Below are 22,167 nucleotides of genomic sequence, written 5' to 3' on the forward strand. Positions count from 1 at the left end.
GGAGCTTCAATCTAAAGGTCTCTTACGGAGAGGAGTGCTACCTCTCACCCTCCATTGCTGAGGTTACTGAAGAAAAGGTTCATGAAACAGTCCTTCAGTATTTCTTTTTTAACTTTAGTTTAATACAAGTAGAAGCAATGGAGAGTCAAGTTAGGAAATGTAAAATTTCCAGTATGTGTCTGTATATGCACATCTAAAGAAATAAAAAGAATGTACTTCTGAAAAAAAAAAAAAACCTGTTCATCATTTCTTCACCCTGAGGCAATGAGGGCCTAGTAAACCAACCAACTTGGTGTGTAGAGGCAGCAAATGGGGCTAATTCTCTAATATTTCATTGATCTGGCAATTTATTCTAAAGGCCTCCAAGTGGAACAATATGGGTTAGATTCAGACAATGATGACTACAATCCATATATGATTAAGTGTGTGTTTCCAATGGGATCTTATGAGAAGAATAAAATCAATAAAATGTAAAAGCCAAAAAACCTAGGCTTGTGGCCTGTTTCAGAAATCCTAGTAAAAAGGAGTCCCATCTACAAGACTTCTGCTAAACAAAATTAAAAACTTGTGTGTTGCAACAATTCTGGGCAGGTAGAGGTCAGCCTCAGAACCATATCTGTTATTAGAATTCAACTAATATCATCTCCTCAAGATCATCATAAGCTATAGAGCAAGTACAAGTTCAGTTTAGGGTACACAAGGCCCTAACTAAAATAAAGGGAATTTTGAAATATTCTTTATCAATTTAGATCAGGGGTCATTTCTTCTATATAAGAATTACTCTCCTGTCTCAGGATTATAGCAAGAACATTTACAGGACTAGTGTCTTCAAAGTTTGGTATGGGTTACTCTGCTCAGACACCCCTTGGGGGAAGGGGTGAGAAAACACAGCACCTACAACTCAGGCACTGGTAGTCTGTGAGTAGCACAGCTTGCTGCAGACTGGTTTACTAAGGAAGATAGACCTGCCTTTGTCCCCCCTCCCAAGGTCCTATTGGCTCACTCTGCTGCTTTGTCCTGTCCTCATTGGTGTCCCTGGGTCAGGTGTCTCTCTGTCAGCAGTCGATGGGGTTGAAGCAGGCTTGGCTCAGGGATGAAGTGCCTGCCACACAAGCTCATGCAGGCTGGCCTGGATACCTGTAGCTTGGGTAGGATGCTGGCAGTTTCTCCTATACGGGTTGAATTGGTCAAAACAATGTGTCAGGTAAAAGATTTAAGCATCTTCTGGCTGGAAAGAAACAAAAAATGGGAGGAGCTTTGAGTCTCCTGTTTGGTGAAACTTTTAAGCCCCTGTTCTTAGAGTAGAATCCAAGAGAGAGTGTGTGCAGGAAAAGTGCAGTAACCTAATGGTCTCAGATGAGTTGATGCCCTGAAGGAAGTGTGTCTGTGGTGGGTTTGAGAGCAGGTGACCTTGGTGGAAGGCAGAGGGCCATAGGGGAGGAAGAGCCTTGAGCAACATTCTGGAGCTGGTGTGTGTTTGGAGTGTGAGGTCTACTATATGCCTTCTAGATAGTAATTGGATCAGGTCTAACCTCAGGTCCTTCAATGTGAACACCAAGGACCATAAAAGTGCAGGGATTGGGGCAGCCTGGGGAAGAGTGCTAGTGAGTCGCCAAGTTGTGTGCCCTGCTACTATGTGATTATGCACTATCTCCTACAAAGTAAGAGCCTGCAACCCAAGATTGTTTAGGAAGACTGGAGTAATTCATGGGGAGATTTGACCTTTGAATCTAGAGTCTACTGGTCTTCTCTTATCTACTCTCCTTTACTACCAAGAACTGCATTTTTGGAGAAATAACTGATGGTATTTGCCCTTACCTTGGGAACCAGAGGGAGAATGGAGTTAGCCCTGACAGACAGGGCCAAGTGTTGGTATCAAGGAAAAATAGAATATCACCCAGGATTGTCTATGGCAGAGAAGGTGCTTCATCATCAAGAAGGGGGAATCATGGTGCATATGTGTAACACCCTTTCCAATCCAACACAGGAGACAGAGTGTAGGGGGAACTCATTGCATTGTAATTATGCCTTGTGTCTATAATGAGATCCACACAGGCTGTAAAGAGAAATCCTGTCTCAATTTAAAAAAGAAAGATAATGAATGAGTGAATTATAGATTAAAAGTTCTGAGGACAGAGGAGAAACACTGTCCAGCAAACTTAGAGGCACATTTCTTGAGAAGATCACTGACCATTGAAAGATAAATTTGTTCAGTCGATGATTTCCATATGGTAAGGAGACCCATGAGGATGGATCAAGCATCTATTAATTTTCCAGCCTCAACCCAAATCATCACTGAATATATCATCTCAATAAAAAAAACACATCCTGATCTGAGCTAGTGTCACATAGGATGGGTTTGCAGACTGAGTGAAGCTATATTGTGGGGGTAATCATCTACTTGATGATTGTGGGTAAAAAGTAGAGGTCCAGTGTGGGTCCCTTGTGTATATGACTTTAAGGCCATGTCCTTGGAGTAGAGCTTCATTACAAGTGGGGACCTCAGATGGTGATAAGGTTGGTGAAGACAGTATTCTAGCACTTTTCACCCAAGGACTGAGAGAGAAGTGAGCAACTAGTGGTTTTTATTAAGATCATTCAGTCTGACATTTCAGAAAAGTTCTAATCATGTATCCATGGTTACACCTCAGAGTCATCCTGTAGCCCTCACTGTCCTTGAATTACAGCTTTCCAAGTAGCTGGGATTACAGTTTTTGCCTCTGGTCTGCCTCTCATGTGTCCTATGAAGATAATAAGAATGTATGGCTGTTATTCTTTGAACACCTAGAGACACAAGAGGACATTTCGTCTGTTGTTGCTGGATGGCTTGTTTTTCCTTTTGAGCCAGGTTCTCCTGTTGCTGAGGCAGGATTTGGAGCTTCTAAATATTTAGTGTAGGATGGCTTTCTGCTTCTCATCATTCTTTTTCCACCCACAAGAACAAACAGGCCTGTTGACCCAACATGAAGTGTAGAAGCAGTAAATGCTCCTAAATCCTATAACCATTTAATGAATTGACATTTAACTATGAGGCTACCACACTGTATCAAGATCCAATTTCCTCTAAAGTTTAGCAGTAAGGGGGCCAGGCCTATATTCTGAGTTTCAATTTCACAGACAAAGCTGTTACTCCATGTTCATTTGCAAACAATGATTAAACCTTCTGAGGTTCAGGTTCCACACACCTTTAATACTAGCACTCAGGAAGGTGAGGCATGGTAATCTCTCTGAGATTAAGAACTGCATGGTCAACATAATGGTTTCCAGATTAGCATAGGCTAATGGAGACATCCTGCATCAACAAGAAACCAAAGAAAACAATTATGATTGAATCAGTAAGGATTCACAGGGGTGTGACTGAAATTGAGAGGCCACAAAACCTGGGCATGGATATTGGAATTGAGGATCATTGGGTGGGAGGAACCAAAGAATGTGTGGATCCTGAAAGGAGACAATGTCCTCAAGTGACCTTGCAATAATCAAATAGAACCATGTCTCCCAGTGAACACTGGTCACCCAATAATGGGAAAGGGAGCATAGCCCCCTAATCAGCAGATGCCCTCAACCTCCTCAGTTTCAGCTCTGAGGTTGTGGAGTCTGAACCATGACAAAGTCTGAGTATTAGGCAAAAGCCTGGGGATTTAATTAAAAACCAAACACTCAAGCCATTTGTCCTAAGTCAGTCCAACTTTATTCATCTTTTTCCAAAGAGAGCAGTTTATATACACTTAAAGCACAGTGGAAAAACCCTGGGTGAAACAGCTCTTGGAAGAAGAGCTCCTGTTTTCCCAGATGTAGTGGGGAGAGTCAGGGCTATAAACCAGGACTATAAACCAGGATGCACCTGTGGTTACTGGCTGACAGCAACTCACAGACACCTCATGGGGGCTGGGACCCAACATCTCCCCCTTCTTTATATATAAATTAGCGCAAGTATTAGCGCAAATGACACCAACCTTCCCCGTCAGGGGAGAAATAACCTGGCATCCCCTTGGTCGTGCCTGTCATTGGTTGCCTAATTTTTCTGTAGGCTCAACCATAATTAAGCTGAAGGATTCTATGTGCTCATTAAGTGACAAATTGAGCCTAGGCTTGTCTAGTGGGGGGGGACCTTAGCCAAATGAACAAGTCCCATGGCTGCAAGAAAGAAGGACCCAGCACATTCTTTGAGTAAATGACCTACCATCTGTAATCCCCTAAGGTTGGTCTCTCCAGAGAATAGTGGAACCTGCATTCCATTTATCCTAATTATTTCATTGGGCAATTGATGGGTATTTGTTGATTAAGATTTAAACTTGCTACCTGAACTAAGTTATTCATGGGTCTCTGAGTGCTAAGAGTCTCTGTTACTACCCCTGCCAGTTTATCCACCTTGGTGTCTATAGTTACAGACTGAGATGGCAATCCCAGATACAGTAGCTGCTGTAACAGCAACAGCAATAGCTGCAAACACCCCAGCAGTGATGCCAAAGCCTTTTTGTCCATCAACTTGCAAGATGATCAGACTGTTGAGAAAGTGAAACTCAGAAACATACTGCCTCCTTTCTTTCAAGGACAGTAGATGCTACGACATCAAGGGTCAGGATCACTGGGTTGTGCAGGCTTCCACGGTCTCAACTCCGTTTTTTCTCTGCAACATGCATCTCAAACTTTCTGGCTGATATTCTTGCAAGAATACACAAACCTGCCCTCGACCCCAAATTAGGGCAAGATCAGTCTTCTCCACTGTTTAGTGTATTATGTGGAGAATGGGGACCTTACTTCTCCTTTTTATGATTAGAAGTTACATTATCAAGGAGATGTTGGCATGCTCTACAACTCCACATCCAAGTTTTACAAGGATCACCTGCCCTTGATCAAGTTTCTATTGAGTACAAAATAGCTGAAATGCCTTAGTGGAATATCCAGATCCTTTTTGTTTCATTTTTTTTTCGTGCTTGTTTGTTTTTGTTTTTACGAGACAGGGTTTCTCTGTGTAGCTTTGGAGCCTATACTGGCACTTGCTCTGGAGACCAGGCTGGCCTCGAACTCACAGAGATCCCCCTGCCTTTATCTCCCGAGTGCTGGGATTAAAGGTGTGCACCACCAATGCCCGGCAGATCCTTTGTTCTTTATTACTTTTGGAACTAAACAATGACTGAACAAAAATCAAGTTTAGGTACACATGAATACCTTTCAACTGCCATGTGTACATTTTAACTTGACATTATAGGTTACAGAGCAGCTTTAAGATCAACCAAAGAGAGCCAGGCATTGGTGGCACACGCCTTTAGTCCCAGCACTCGGGAGGCAGAAGCAGATGGATCTCTGTGAGTTCAAGACCAGCCTGCTCTACAAGATCAAATTCCAGGACAGGCTCCAATGCCACAGAGAAACCCTGTCTCAGGAAAAAAAAAAACAATCAACCAAGGATACATGAGCAGAACTTTTCAGAAGTGTTAGACTAAATAATCTTTTATTCAGCATTTGCAAACACTTATTTATGTGAAATTCAAGTTTCAAGTGATACAGACTTTTTACACAGCAGTTTAAACAGACTTGGCATCTGACAAACCCATTTGGGGCCATCTTCTCCAGATACAGACAAGAGGAATAGAGAGACCTAGTGAGGACAGGAGAGGACACAGGCAGCAGGAGCATGGCGGGAGCATTCTGTCATTAGGGAAGGCAGCTGTTCCCATCCTGGAGCTGGGCCTCAGTCTCTGCCTGCTTCCATTGCTAACTCATGAGGGAACAGGTAAGCAGACAGGAGGGTAGCTGTGACAGCTGCAGCAGCCACACAAGGCCATCTGCACACCCAGGGACACCCAGAACTTAGAGATGTGGTTAATCACAGGATGGTTACAGGTGAGGTCTCCCCCAGAAAAGTAGTAACCCTGGAATAAGTGACAGTTTGTAAAAAGGCCCTTTGTTCTGATCATAAGTGTTAGGATGACTGTCTCTCAGCATTCGCCAGCTCTGGGGAAAAACTTGCAGCCTGACTTTTCAAGGAAGCGGACAAACTTGAATAGCCCCAAAACAATTTCTGGTCAAAATATGTGAACAGGAGCAACTACATTGATACAGAACAGAACTTTCTTTGTGCCACAGGTGAGTGTTCTTGTGTTCCATGTTACCAACACTCAACCCCCTCTATCTGGGCCATCTGGAGCCTCACTCAGGTCCACAAGGTAATGGGAAATACCACTGGGAATTCCTCCAACCATGGAGTACTTGGTAGTAAATGGCAATAGATAAAAGAAGACCAACAGTCCCTAGATTCAAAAGTCAAGACCTCCATCAATTTCTCCAGGATTCATATACAATGGTAGGCTCAGGTGTCTCACCTTGTAGACAAGAGTGCACAATCACATATTAGCTGGGCACACACCTTGGGGATTCACTAGCACTCTTCTCCCTGCCCTTCTGTGGTCCTTGGTGCTCACATTGAAGGGATAAAGTTGCAAACAGCTCCTGAGGTTATACCTGACCTGATTTTTATCTAGAAGGCATATGGTAGACCTCACCCTCCAAACACACACACCAGCTCCACAATGCTGCCCAAGGCTCTTCCTTCCCCATGGCCCTCTTTCTTCCACCATATACCCTCTTCAGACTCCCATCACATACACACTTTTTTCAGGAAACCAACTGACCTGAAGATGACTAGGCTGCTGCACTTTACTGGACACACTGTCTATTGGATTCTACTCTAAGAATAGGGGTGTAAAAGCTCCACCAAACAGGAGATTCAAAGCTCCTCCCATTCTTTGTCTCCTCCCAACAGAAGATCTTGAAACCCTTCATCCTGACACACACTTTGAGCCCCTCAGGTTTCTTTGGCACACTATGGAGACCTAACCTCATTGATGAAATTATCCTTTCTGGGGGGTTCAACACTCGGTTTTTCTGTATAGCTTTGAGGATTGTCCTGGCATTCATTCTGAAGATCAGGCTGACATTCATCTCGGGGAATTCCAAATGCTGTGATTAAAAGCAGGCAGAACCACTGCCCAGCTGCTTTAATTATTCTTGTTTTCTAGATCTGTGTATGTTGAGCAGGCTGGCCCTGTAAATCACAGAGATTATTTGCCTCAGTTTCCTGACAGTGGGCATTAAGAGTGGCTCACCAGGTGCTGGAGAAATGGCTCAGAGGTTAAGAGCACCGACTGCTCTTCCAGAGGTCCTGAGTTCAATTCCCAGCAACCACATGGTGGCTCACAACTATCCGTTATGAGATCTGGTGCCCTCTTCTGGTGTTCAGATATACATGGAAGCAGAATGTTGTATACATAATAAATAAATAAAATCTTAAAAAAAAAAGAGTGACTCACCGGACCCTCCAAGAAATAATCATGGTTTATATAACATTTTCTGATTGACATATTAATGTGAAAATGAATACCAAGAGAAAATTGGACTTGGCCTCTTGAGTCTCCATCCCAGATTGAACTGGGACTCCACTTGTCAGTGCCCATATTAAAAAATGGACTTCTACTTAACCTGCTTCTAGGGATCCTATTCAGCTGTTCCTTTGGCTAGGATACCCATCTTGCTGTTCAAGGGCTGCTAAGATTCTTCCCTCATTGTTTGCAACAATTTCCAACCTCCCTATCCCTACTTGTGCCACCCAGAAACTCTACCAGCTCCCCTAGCTTTCTGTAGACCCTGTCTTCTCTCCATAGATTTCCCCAGGCTCCCTGATGGTGTCTGGGGTTCTGTTCATAGAATGCCCTTAAGTATTTGGGTATTGAGAAGACAATGCTAGTGTCCTTTTCTGAGGGACTGACGTGTACTTAATCAGTGCTAAGAAACCTTCAGTTTGTTTCCAGGGGTTCCAGCTACTCCCAGTGCAGGAATACAATAGCTCCAAGTGACATATTACTTTTTTGGCAAACCTTGTCTGACAAAATACCTGGAAATCTTCCTTGACATCTACAAGGGCTGTACATGTTCAAATTTTAAAAAGCTGGGTGACTTGAGGCTCTTTGGCAGAGGTCTTGTCCAGGTTTTTTAAATATTTTGGCCTAAACTCCAGGAGATAATGGAAAAAAGAAAAATATATTGAAAAAATATTATTCCATGTGTTTTGTGTATGTATTGGGTCCATATCCTGCCATAGAATATTTGTGGATTTAAGGAAACAAAATGTATGTTTCCCCTTCCATCCTGTGTCCATGGAAATCAAACTCAGGTACTCAAGCTAGGCAACATGGACTTTGGCTGTGCCATTGCACAAGCTTCAGAGCTCTTGATTCAAAGGGTTATACCTCAAGGAAAATCAAAGACTGATACCAGGGTTCCATAGGTCTGGATGGTTTCAAACTCATTGTATGACTAAGAATGACCATGAACTTCTGGTCCCAAAACTTATGCATGCTGAGATTATGGACCTGGATCCCTTGAGGGTGCCTTTTCTACTCCCTTTAGATGCTACTGAGAACCTCATGAAGACATTCTGTCCTTACTGGATATTTATTCTGAGTCATTTCTGGGCAGTTTCTCCTATTTCTTTAACAACTTGAAGGACATTAGTCCTCTGTCTGCTATTGCTATAACATTGAGACCGGAGAGCAATTCTGTTCTATAAGATGTGACCAATGGTCTCTATTGATAAATAACTTTTTTGAAATTCCCGCTTTTTTAGAGTCTTATGTATCCTAAAATGAACTTGAATTTGCTCTATAACCCATGATGTCATTTAATTTTTTCAAGTAAATGTAAGATCAACTGTAACAGGGGGTGGTGACACACACCTTTAATCCCATCACTAGAAAAGCAGAGACAAGAGGATCTCTGAGTTAGAATATTCTCACATAAATTGTAAGAACAACCCTAACAGGGTGTGATGACACACCTTTAACACCATCACTAGGGAGGTAGAGGCAGCAGAATCTCCAAGTTGCAGGGCTGCATATTTAAAAACAGGAGTAACAGAACATCTAGGACTACACTGAAAATTCCTATCTCATGAACAAAGAATAAAATAAAATAAAAATTTAAACTGGCTAGGTGTGGTGGTACATGCCTTCAATCCCAGCACTCAGGAGGCAGAGGTAGGAGCATATGTGAGAGGTCTTGGACAACTTGGTCTACACAGGGAGCTCCAGGACTCCCAGGACTATTTAGAGTGACCTGACCTCATGAAGGGAAACAAACAAAAAAAAGCCTTCAACATCTATAGTCATCCGATCAATGCAAATTACAATTGCTTTGAGATTTGTAGGTTTCTCAGCAATACCGAAAAAAATGAAAAACAACCACAGCTCAGGCTAGTAAAGATGTGGGGGAAAGGATCCTTATTCATTGCTGTTGGTAGTACAGAATGGTATAGCCATCACCCCACCCCACCATCACCCCAGAAGCCTTACTGGCCAACTAACCCTGGCGATCAGCAGGCACTCCTGTTATCACCAGATCATTGCTGCTGTTTGAAACTCTAGTCCAAAGACCTGGCCTTCAATATATTTTCCATCTAGGTCCCTCCCAGGTCCTCCACCTTTATCCCCTCATTCTAGCAGACCCTCCCACTCAATGCCCCCCACCACCAGTCTATAGCTTCACGCTATAGGGTCTTGGTATATTTGTGGATGGCTTCCATCATTGAGCTTTCATCACTGCTGCTTTGGTGGGTACCTAAATCACAAACACATCTTTTGCACCACCCTGTCAGTTCTCCAATCTTGGGTCTTAAACCCAGTTTTAATGTGGTCTCCACTATTTGGTGACCATCACAGTTAAAAGGTCTTAGCTCAGGCTGCCTTCTGATTGCTGTCAAACCTCCTTTATTTCCTTTTTTGAGACAGGGTTTCTCTATGTAGTTCTGACTACTCTCGAACGAACTCTGAACACCAGGCTGTCCTCAATCAAAGATTTCCATGTGCATTCCCCTGCCTCTAGAATGGGGGGGGGATTAAAGGTGTGTGCCACAATGGTAGGCTCTTTTTTTGACACAGGGTTTCTCTTTACAACCCTGGCTGTCCTGTATCTCACTGTATAGATCAGGTTGGCCTCAACCTCAGAGTTCTTCTTTCCTCTGCAGCCTTTGTGCTGGCATGGAAGGATTGTCCACAAAACCCTGCTTAGTCACCCCTAATTGATAGAGTGGGACTAGTCTTACAACTGTCTGGCTGTGACTCTTTTCATTCATGATGCTACCACCAACCAGTTCCACTTCATGGACAATCTAGATCCTCAGTTATCTCCCCAGGTCAATGCATGTACCAAGGTCCCATTTGTCCCCACTTTACTGTCCACAGACTTCAAGGCACAGGCCTGATCCTGGCTTCTCTGCTTGTAGATTGGTCATTCAATGAATGGGTTTCAGTACACACAAAGTGATGGATTTTTCTGACAGAATGAACTGAGTTCAGTCCACCCCTGGGAGCCCTCAGCTTGTTTCCCAAGTGTTTCACCAATTAACACTGCAGTGATATGGAAGGTGCATGTGAACATTGACTCCTTCTGGAAACCTCTGTGAGGGCAGAACTCAGTTTACTGCATCAACTGTCAGGAAATTTTCTTGACATTCACTGAGGATTAAGATTAACTACAGTTCTGAATTATTACAAAATTCACAAAGAGGGCTTGGTGAGGCAGTGACAGACCTCTTTTCCATCTCTGTGGGAAATCCTGGCATACATCCCTGAAACTAGGAAAAATAAAACAGAGGGTAAATTATATTGTTTCAAAATATTTCATTACAATCAATACATTAAAAAAAACAAGCATCCAGGCTGAGGTGGCACATACCTTTAGTAATAAAATGTGTGAGGAGGAGGTGGAGGAGGCAGATATATCTCCGTAAGTGTGAGGCCAGCTTGGACCACACAGCAATTCCAATATGGCCATGACTACACAGACAATTTCTCTGTGTGTTTGTTTTTACACAATTTTGTGTGTGTATGTGTTCTGGACACAATCATTCTAGGGCCCACATGTGGATATAGTAGGAAAACATGTGAATGCCGCTATTACACTTCAGTCATGAAGGCCTGAAAACACAAGTTAGGTTCACATATTTGGTGGCAAATCCTTTACTAACTAAATCATCCCCCAGAATCCAGATCACCCATTGCATTTGTTTTCTCCCAAAATTTTGCCCCAACATTTTGGAATCTCTCAGAGAGAAGAACTAGACACTGGGTTTCTGTAGCTCAGGCAAGACTCATACTCTTGTATGACTTCTGATTACTATGAATTTCTGATTCCCCTGTCTCACACACACTGAGATTTGAGGTCCATAATCCTTGAGTGTGACTTTACCAAGCTCTTCAACTGCTTCATTCTCTAATGCTTGACTGAGCTGCTGAACTCTATGCACCAACACCAGGATGTGTCCTGAGTTCATTAGGACACAGGAGAACCCATTCCACCATTACCTAAGATTCTGCAATATCCTGGCCCTTGCCTGTAAGGCCACCTCTTCCATGATATACCAATTCTTGGCCATAATATACCAATTCTTGCCCTGAACCAAGGGTTCTGATTGCAGTGATAAGTGGGCCTGGGTATGGCAAAGATGTATCATCAGGATTATAAGGGTGACCAGGTTTTGAAGGAGTCTTAGGCAGAGGTCCTCAGGAGATGGACCTGAGCTTTGATTATCCTTTGTTACTCAGCCTCAGCTGAGGTGGAAACTGGAGCTTGGGTTGAGGCTGCACCTTCAGCTCCTGTTACCTCAGTTGTGGCTTTAATGGCTGAGGGTTGGCAGCTGCTGCTGCTGTGGGTCTTGGCCATCCACAATCTCTTCTTGGAGACAGAGCAGTGTACCCTCACAGGCCTGATCACCTTGGGGGAAAGTTTCCAAGCAGGGGATGAGTTGGGAATTGAATTCTCCCCAGATGAGCTGGGTCTCTCAGAATCTTCATTGACAGAATCATTGATATATAGGCATCCTTTGTTTGTCCAATGTGAGAGACATTCTGGAGTCAGGATGTAACTCCAAGTCTGAGTCTGACAATATGTCCAGATACTCAAAAATCCATTGTCAGAGCTGCTCTAAAGTTCAGTATAAGTATTTTGCAACATTTTTTCCTTGGGCCTCAGCTCTCTAGTGAACTGGATGAAGCTTCTACTGAGGCTGTTCATTTAGACACTGCTGGGTCACTCTGGGATTCACCTATTGTGGGATGACCATTGTCTGCAGCTCTAGCTAGGGTTTGAGCATCTAGCAGGTCCTCATTTGGACTACACTTTGCAAACTTCCAGCATGATCATCAAGGAGGGTATATTCCAAAAAAGAGTTAATTTTGAGAAAAGACTCTTAGGCAGACTCTTCAAGGAGTCTTAGGCAGAGTTCCTCAGTAGGTTGACCTGAGCTTTGCCCAAAGAGCATCTGCCTGGAGAAATGGTCTCTATATGTCAGAGGTAAGAACACATAGATGACCAAGGGAATTAGTTGACCCCACAACTTCTTTTTTTTAATTTTTTGAGACAGGGTTTCTCTGTGTAGCTTTGGAGCCTATCCTGGCACTTGCTCTGGAGATCCGCCTGTCTCTGCCTCCCAAGTGTGGTATTAAATGTGTGTGCCACTGACACCCGGCTGATCCCACAACTTCTTCAGAATTTCCATTTATCTCTGGTTGTCCTGCTGGAACATTTTGGAGATTCTTCCATTTGTACTTAGAGCATTGGTTGTTCTAACAGATCTAGAAAGAGAAAGATAAAAGAAGTAATATACATGTGTGTCCTAGGTGAGCATGCTGGATGGAATATCTTTGTTCTGGCAAATAACCACAATCACACACAGATGTGTGGGCTCTAGATACATAAAGTAGGTAGGACAATAGGATGGGTATGATGTGTCACAAAAAGGCTAGAGAATCTTCACTCAGTATGTGATAACATGGCTCCATAGTGGTGGCCGGGTTGACACAGAATAACTGCGTCCAATCATGTGTAAATAAAGTATCATCTTCCACAAATGTCCCAAGATACATCAAACATTGAGGAATCCACAAGACTGTAGGATTCTCATTAATGTACCAATACCCTGGCTATTGTTGCTGCTGCAGAGAGGGACAAGACAGAGACAAATCTGAATCTCATAGTCAGTAATTCAGGCAATCTCCCCATTTTGATTCATACCTGGATACAAGCCCAGAAAAAAATGTTCTATGAGGAGAGGCTTTTGTTGCTTGAGTACACAATCTGTTCCTTCCATTACATTTTTGGAGCTTCAGAGTGAACATGCTCGTCACTATATTCATCTAATGACACCAGAGGTCCTAGGGAACTCTCACAACCAGAAGTCACTGAGGACCTTAAGGGTACTAGGTGACTAGGATTGAAGGATCAGTTTCCCAATGTTGGGTTACTGGATGAATTGGTACACTGGGGTTTGTTCATGGTCATGGGGAGATGTATAGACCTTGGCTGCTTTAGGAATCAGAGTGCCCCTAGAGATCAATAGCATTAGCTTTCCTGGAGGAAGTAGAGTACATTGAGACATTTGGAGCCTAAGGTGGTTATATAGGATGGTTGATTTTGGATCCATGATTGCACTGGAATTCCTGAGTGCACTTGGGGACATGAGGACACAGCTTGCAGACTTAATTTCCTGGCAGGATCTTGAGTCATGTGAACACCTGTTTCCAAACATGCATTGGAATCTGATTGTAGTATGGAGAACTGGGGAATATGGGGCTGACTTTACCTGGATTTGCTGGATCTTTCTCCTTAAGATTTATTTATTTACTTGGACGGTGGTGGCCCATTCCTTTAATCCCAGCACTCTGGAGGGAGAGGGAGGCAGATCTCTGTGAATTCTGGACCAGCCTGGTCTACAAGAGCTAGTACCATGACAGCCTCCAAAGTCACAGAGAAACCCTGTCTTGAAGAACAACAACAAAAAACCCCACAGTTTTATTTATTTACTTTTGTATTTGTACAGAGTTCTGCATGCATATATACCTCAGGTCAGAAGAGGGTGCCAGATCCCCTTACAGATGGTTGCAAGCAATCATGTGTTTGTTGGGGATTGAACTCAGGACATGTAGAAGAGTGGTTACTGTTCTACAATCACTGAACCATCTCTCCAGCTCCAGATTACCTGGCGCTATTAGGAGATCCCTATACACTGGTGGACAAGGAAGCACACTGGAGAACCTATGTGGTGAGAAAGGATAGACGAGCTCCACAATCCCCAGTTTATACTCGCCAGGATAACCAGCATTAGCAAAACTGTTTCAGACTTCCTAGGCAGCAGAGACGACACTGGAGCCTCATCTTTCTCTCTACCTGTCACTCTGCTTCCTGAGGCTCCAAGTTTTCTAAACAGTGTAATAAACAAACAGCTCCTATGTTAATAAAAGTTTGTCAGTCCAGGAAGGCTGAAAATAGAAATGAAGCTCACCCAGAGTATAAAATTGCAAGGTGTCTTTTCATTTTCTGGTGTTTACTTCTCCAATTAAGGAGTGAAGGTATTAGACCCCCAGAAAACTCAGTTATCCAGGGTCCCAGGCCGCGACCACTGTCACCCCAATCACCAGGCTGATTGGAGAGCTTGCTGCAAACTGCATGAGGCAATATTGATTTTTTAACGAGCTAACCCCATGTTAACTTGGGTCTTTCACCCACCCGCCATGGCAGGTGGCTCACAAAAGGCAGCATGAACCGCTGCAGAGAGAGATCTTGTAAGGCAGCATAAGGGGAATATCTAGGGATATGCACAGGCTCACAATTGGTGTGCCTCCAGGCTTGGAGGTCTTGCCCTGTGTTGATTGGACAACTGGTTGTTATGGCCTATAGACCCTCCCAGGGTGGTTTCTATGCTCTGTGCATCATTGCTGTGCACTTGTCTGTAAAGTACACACAGGGTCGTAAAGCATAGCGCCACCAGCTAACTTCTGATTCGTTCCTTGTCACGAGGCAGGCACCTGACCTTCTAGTGTCTAGGACAAGGTCAGACAAGCACGTGTTTGGCCGTTATGGCTGCCAAAAGGGGAGCTGTTCCCTTCAAAGGGAACCTGGAGTAGGCAACCCAAGGTGACCCCACCTATGTCTCACTATTAACAGAGGAGCTTTGCTCTCCCATCTTGACTAGGTCAGTCCTGGTTTTAAAACTCTCCAATTACCTGACATTAAATATCTTTTCCTTCAATGACTCTCTCAACCTCTCCAACTTCTATGCCCTTAGATAGTGCAGACCATGCCACCATGTGATACAAACACTTTGGGTCCATTTAGTGACATCTTTCTTAATTGGACAGATGTATGAAAGCTCCTTTCTTAGAGAGCAGATAAACTAACAGGGCTTTTGTCCTGGCCCGGCATGTCTCAGTCTCAAACCACAGAATGCACGAGGTCCAGCCTGAGTGGGGGAGAGTGGACTTGGAAATTTCTAGCAACCCAATGATGATAAAAAGCTAGACACAGGCATATTGTCCTCTTTTGAGAGCTCTGACTTCCGTGGTGCAAAACTGGAGTCTCTCCTTTATTCAACATCTTCCTGGCTGCTTTCTAACTGTCCTCTGTTGAATAGCAGAAACTATTCTCCCAAACCTCTCCCTTGGCCCTCTCAGCAGTTACCTCCAAACCTTCTCTCCTCATGTAGTCCCGCCCTCCCAGAGAGGAATTCAAAATGCTTAGTTTTGTAAAGATGCAAAACTAGGGGACATCATCCATTGAGGCTATGGCATTCAACAGTAAATCAGTTACCATCTGCAACAGATTGCAGACCAGAGCTCCTGGAAACTGGAACATGGAACCCGAAGTTTGGACCCCCAATAATTCAATAATGGAATTGTTCCTGGTTCCGTCACAGGGCCTTGTCCATAACATGGGACTCCTGCACTCTTGGGGCTCCTGTCAAGAAATAGATTGGCCTTCAGTTGCTGCTGTCCTTTTCAGGAAATGTGACACAACTCAAGCTCATTGCTCTGGGGTCTAGCACACTTTTCCTATTGTCATACAGTCTTTCTTTATATATATTTTGCTTCCTTGCCTTCCTTGTTTATTTACTTCTAAATTTTTTGCTTGCTTGCATGCTGGCTGTCTTCTTTTGTTGTTTCATTAAGACAGGGTTTCTCTATATGGACAATGTTGTCCTATATCTCACTATATAGACATGTAATCCCAGTTACTTGGGAAGCTGCACCAGGAGAACTGCAGGATTCAAGACACCCTGTGCTACATAGAGAGTGACCACAGCTTTTCATTTGACAAAAGTGGGGATGGAGACAAGAAATTTATATGAATAGGAAATCACTTCAGATTTTTAGTATGAAACATGTATGTCTCTGATTCAATCTCTACTTTTGAGGAGAAAAAGAAAAAGAGGAGAGAAAACACCAAAAGTTTCCATTATCAAAGGAAGTTATGGCTAGAAAAAATAGTGAGCACAAATGTCTTGTGTGTGTGGAGATGGACCTTCAGGCTTCAACCTTGAGTACACCATAAGCATCAAAGACACAAGTCCAAGAAGATCATTTCAAATTTAAAATTGCATTTTATTTTATGTGAGGTTTGTGGCATCACAAATGTATGTAAGTGGACAAGGTGTGGAATTTTTTTATGAATTCCTTTGCCTAGTCTTCCATTCTGGGATACAAGGCAAATTAATTACTGCCTTTTGGGAAAGAACTTTTTATACTGTATCCTGTATATTTTATATTCCTTTACATATGGTCTATATTAATCCTAAGTCCCAGAAGGCAGGAGCAGTAGGATCTCTTTGAATTCCATGCAACCTTTGCCTACATAACATATTCCAGGCCAACGTCTCCCTATGATTCTGCCCACAGATCGCTGGGGGACTAAGAGTTGCTTAAACACCAGGGTGTTTTTTTTTTTTCCTCAGGATATGATGCATTGCTGCTTTGGCTTTGTACACCTGAACAGGAATGCCACTGATAGGCAGCACTCGCTCATCACCTACATTCTCTGTTTCCACGTCAATCCGAGCGCCTGCCTGTTTCCTCAGCTGTTTAATATTGGCTCCCTGTCGACCAATGATCAGCTTCACATCCTCCTGGGGAACTCGCATCTCTATCTTGATATCGTCTTCTCCAACAAATGTCAGTCCTTCTCCTCGGCTTTCCCTGTATCGGCGGTTTAGGACGAGGGCAATTGCTTTACTTGCTGGGATTCCAAGGCCCAGCGCGATTTTTTCGATAGAGGACAGTCTTGTCCATGAAGTGGCCATTTTCTGCTGTATTTTCTTGTCCGGAGTGTCCCGTGCCTTCTGCTTGCACCTTACTGGCACCTCACCTGGTCACTACCAAGGTACAGCAGCCAAGCAGTCAGCTATTTAGCAGCCGCCTGCTACGCCCCCGAGGCACACTTGCGCCAATCAATTCCAGTCTTGAAGTCTGACAATCACGCTCCCACGCTGCAGCCAATCCTTGCACAGGCAACCTTGAGCAATGGATCAGGCCTTAGAGCTCTCTAAGGCCAGCCGTGAATATAGAACAACACCAAAGCTTGACTGACCTACAGATGACCCTGTCCCAAAAGGAAAAAATAATAATAATGAAAATACAAACACAGACATACACAAATAGACAGCATTTAACCCAACTACACATGAACTGATGATAGGACCTATACTATGGATGTTATGCCAAGTGTTTAGGACTCTGTAAATAAACAACAGAAAACTCATGATACACCAAATTTGGTTTAATTCAAATATTCGCTTTGTTTTTTCATCTGTTTACTATATCAGGCAAGTAGACAACAGTGCAAGAAACAGTTTTATCATTCAACAAGATCTCACAGAAGGGTACTATTTTATATGCAATGAATTGTTTTTCAAACAAAATGTAAGAACAAGCAACCCTAACAGGGTGTGGTGGCACACACCTTTAATCCCAACTGTAGGGAGGCAGAAGCATGGGGATCTCTGAGTTGGATGGCTGCCTATTTAACATTGAGATTTACAGAACAGCCCAGACTTCAATGAGAATTCATAACTCATTATCTCTGGAAGCCTTGTCTTTCTGAAGGTAAATAGAGGAGGAATGGATCAGGCAGGGAGGTGAGGTGGAGAGAAGAGACCTGGAAGGAGAGGGAGTGAATGGAAATTGCAGTGATGATGTATATGAGAAGAGGATAAATAAAAGAGAAAAAAATTCTCATGGAGTTTACTTTTCCATTTGCTTTCCCTGTCTTCCTCCCATGCTTCCTTCTTTAGTTTTGTTTCTGAAACTGGTTTTCTCTCTGTAGCTGCTCTACCAATTGGTGAACTCATTTGTATACCAGGCTGACCTTGAACTCACAGATGTCTCTACCACAGCCTCCTGAATGATGAGATTAAAGGTGTGCGCTACTTCCACCTGGCTCTAGAGTTTCTTTTTCCAACTAAATTGGGACAAATTTTATGGTATGGGAAATAATTATATAATGCTTCCTTATGTAGTCCAGGCTTTCTGCCAGGTTCTGGCAACAGAACTCTTGCTTCCTGAATGCCAAGCTTCCAGATGTGTGGTAAATGCTTGTGTTTCTGTGATAACTTTCCTCAATTACCCTTTTTTTCATCAAATGCATTGTTTTTGAATAAAAATTAATGGGTATTTTACTACTTCCCATTGCAAAATATCAACACTTTAAAAATACTGGGAGTAAGAAGATTGGTGATAGCACATTCCTTTAATCCTACCACTTGGGAGGCAAAGAAAGGAGAATCTATGTGAGTTTAAAGCCAGACTGTTCTAAAGAGTAGATGCCAGGACAGGTTCCAAAGCTAAACAATGAAATATTGTCTTCAAAACAAAAAAAATGCTGTAAGTAGAGAGAGCAATGTTTGAAGATTACATGTGAATGGGCTGGACAGATTGCTCAGTGATACAGAGAAATTCTTGATTACCAGGAAAGGGTAGCTCAATTGCAGCTTCTACCAACTGGCTCACAACAATTCATGTGGAAATCCAGACCATTGGGATATGCATTCATCTTCTGATCTCCTAGGGTCTAACACATGTCAATGTTGTATACTCATATGTACTGCCAAAAATATCTTATGCACAGAACAAAAGAACAGATTGCTTGTTGACCTTGAATCCTGGAATGTTCTTCTTGGCACCTACTTCATTAATACCATAAGTGCCCGAACTTCTTGGTAAAGGGATTCTGAAAACGTTTTCTATGCTATTGACTCCACACACAGGAGGCAGACACACATAAATATAAAGGGAAAAGATCTAGTGAGAATAAAAGGATTGTGCTGGGTATGGTAGTTCATGCCACTAATGTCAGGATGTGTGACTGAATCAGCCTATTCTCCAGATCACCCTGATTTTTATCCCCAATGCTTGGTTGAAAAAAATAAGTCACACCTTCAATCCCTGCTCTTGGGAGACAGAGGCAAGAGGAGCTCTGTGAGTTTGTGCTCAACCAGGTTTAGAAGGTGCATTCAAATATAGCCAGAGCTATGTAGAGACATTCTGCCACCAATCTCTCTTTATCTTTTTTTCCAACTATCTTCCATTCTTTTGTTTCCTGATAATTCTATATAAATCCTGTTGTCCTAGAACTCAGAGATTTCTCTGAGTCTGTGCTATGTATGCTGGGATTAAGGGAATGCTAAACAGGAAATTTGGCATCTAATCCCTGGTAGACCTCAATGTCACTCTTCAGTCGAGTCTTTCCTTCAACATCCAAGTAGCAAATTCCCAAGTAGCTAGTGTGACGGATCTGTAACCCTAGGCCTGGCCTTGTGTAGCCTTTGATAACATTGAGGGGCTATGATTATTCCTGTCACTTAAAAACCTATAGACTCATGGAGATACTCCCTATGATATTATGGAGACCTAATACAGTCAAACTGCCAGAGTTCCATCATTACATATGCAAAATACTTAATCATAATCCTACACAATTTACTCTAGAGACAAGAAATATCAGAATATGTCAGTGCAACAATACATGATTCATCAGGGTAAAAATTCCAGGATTGAGGATGGGAAGACCTAAAATAAGAAAAACCATGGTGTGAGGTACGTCAAGGATATCTGTTCACCCCTTGTAAATTGTGAAGGTTTTGTTTCTGGACCTCAGTTTTTTTTGGTATCTCTGTGTAGCTTTGGAGCCTAAGCTGGAACTTGCTCTGGAGACAAGGCTGCCTTTGAACTCACAGAGATCCACCTGCCTCTGCCTCCCGATGCTGGGATGAAAGTTATGTGCCACCAGCGCACGGCCTGCACCTCAAACTTTAAGATTTGCCCTTGTTTCCCATTCCAAAGGGCAACACTATCATAAGAAAATCATTAAAAGTGAATGTCCAGGCATTGGTGGCACATATCTTAAATCCCAGCACTTCATAGGCTGAGCCAGGTTGATCTCTGTGAGATCCAAGCCACACTGGCCTTTAGAGCAAGTTCCAGGATAGACTCCAAAGGAATACAGAAAAAATGCGTCTCAAAATATCAAAAAAAAGTAAAATGGAATGACCACCAAGCTGGGATTCATAGGATAGCAAAGACATGTTCATATAGGAAGACAGCACATTTCTATCATTCAGGGTTTTAAATTTTATATCCTTTATCAGAATGTATAGCTGTGTTTCAAGACTTTCATCCAAGCACTCAGAAGCCAGAGGTAGGTTTATCTCCAGCAGACTACTCTACTCTTCTACAGACCTAGTTCCAGGACAGCCAGAGCTCTTACACAGAGAATCACTGCCTCCAACACCCAAAACCAAACAAATGAAAAATAAAATAAGAAAAGAAAAAAACAAAAAAGAATGGTTACCCAATGACCACACTATATCTTTGGGACCTCGTAGTAATTGTGAGCAGCTTTGCCCACAACTCAAAAACAATGACAAAAACACACTACTGAAGCCACCAAGAAGAGGAATGTTACTATTCTCCAAGCTTACCTCTTTCTGGGATGAATTTCAAGGTTTATACAGGAAGCAATAGGAATGGATGTGTCTCCAAGCCTCTGCTCTGCTTGGCTCGGCTCGGCTCCAATTGAGGTTCTCTGCAAGTTCACTTCCTTTTATACTGCCTGACTTCAGAGTCAATCAATGATGTTAAAGATTTGAGAATGAGATTAGACCCCACCTCCTGTACCTGGGTGTGGCAGTCAGGACTTGATTCCTATTAATCTCTAAGTGCAACCGGAGGGTCTCCAGGGCCAAGACAACCTAATTGCCTAGGAAGAACAAGGTTGGCCAGGTGTATGTTAATAGATTGAGACAAAATAGAGGGAAAACAATAAACTAACATGCTATGTAGGGATGGAAAAGCCCCTTTCCTGTCTGTTTGAATTGCAGATGGAATCCTACCCCAACTTTGTATCTTTATGTAAATCTTGATGATGCCATAGAAGACAACACATCCGAAGAAATCTTAGTCAGTCACTGCTGTGAAAAGGAACTCACCATACGATACTAAAAGGAAATATCAAGATTGTCATACATCTACAATGACATATAGCTCATTCTATGCTGGTTAATATTTTCTCATATCCAAATAGTTTGGAATTCCAATGAACAACATAAACACTTGGCAGTGGAATAATAAGAGAACAAGAGGCACCTAGCAGTTATCTGAAAGACAAAGAAGACAGTCTTTATCAAGTTTATCTCTATGTGCATGTAATGTTGCATTATTTTTGGAATACATGTTGTATGAGAGACATGATACAAAGATTGTACTCTGTGAGGGTTATTAAAACGTGTATCCAAAATGCAAATTTTTCAGTCTTTTATCATTGATTTTCTATTTTGGGGAATTTTTTGGTTTTTTTTTTTTTCAAATGAGTATCTTGTAGCCTAGTCTTCCGACAAATTAATTAGGTGGATGAGAATGATTTTACACTCCAATTCTATCATTTCAAACTGCCCAGTGTTGGCTCCCACAGCTGTCTGGAATGCCTTTTGGTTTTCTGTCTGTTTTGTATTTTTGTTGTTGTTGCTGTTCTGTGTTTTAAGAATTTTTTTCACTGTTTATCCCAGTCTGGATTGGAACTCCTATGGAGACCAGCCAGACCTCAAACTCATAAATACTTGGCCTATGTATTGAAGATCCGGGATGAAATACTTTTGCCCATATAAGTGACCGTCTCATAAACATGCTAATTATGAGGTTCAATTGTGACACCTGATTTATGTGTTTATTTTTCTTCGCCCATTTCTGTTGTCATCTATCAAAATATATTTAACCACCAAAATAAAGTTCAGTGACTACAATTTATGAAGTCTAGTCTTCTAAAACCACAAGACTAAGAATTTTGACTGCT

At 42.6% G+C, this 22,167-nt stretch overlaps 1 protein-coding gene across 1 annotated transcript; it reads right to left on the reverse strand.

The window, feature by feature from the left end:
- Nucleotides 1–16,406: 16,406 nt before the first annotated feature.
- Nucleotides 16,407–17,539, reverse strand: LOC113831620 (tudor and KH domain-containing protein-like). The gene has a single exon (XM_035453794.1). The coding sequence runs from the start codon at nucleotides 17,123–17,125 to the stop codon at nucleotides 16,748–16,750; it is 378 nt and encodes a 125-aa protein (XP_035309685.1). The 5' UTR covers nucleotides 17,126–17,539; the 3' UTR covers nucleotides 16,407–16,747.
- Nucleotides 17,540–22,167: the final 4,628 nt, after the last annotated feature.

Source organism: Cricetulus griseus, unplaced genomic scaffold (genome assembly GCF_003668045.3).
Source record: "Cricetulus griseus strain 17A/GY unplaced genomic scaffold, alternate assembly CriGri-PICRH-1.0 unplaced_scaffold_27, whole genome shotgun sequence".
Taxonomy (NCBI): Eukaryota; Metazoa; Chordata; class Mammalia; order Rodentia; family Cricetidae; genus Cricetulus; species Cricetulus griseus.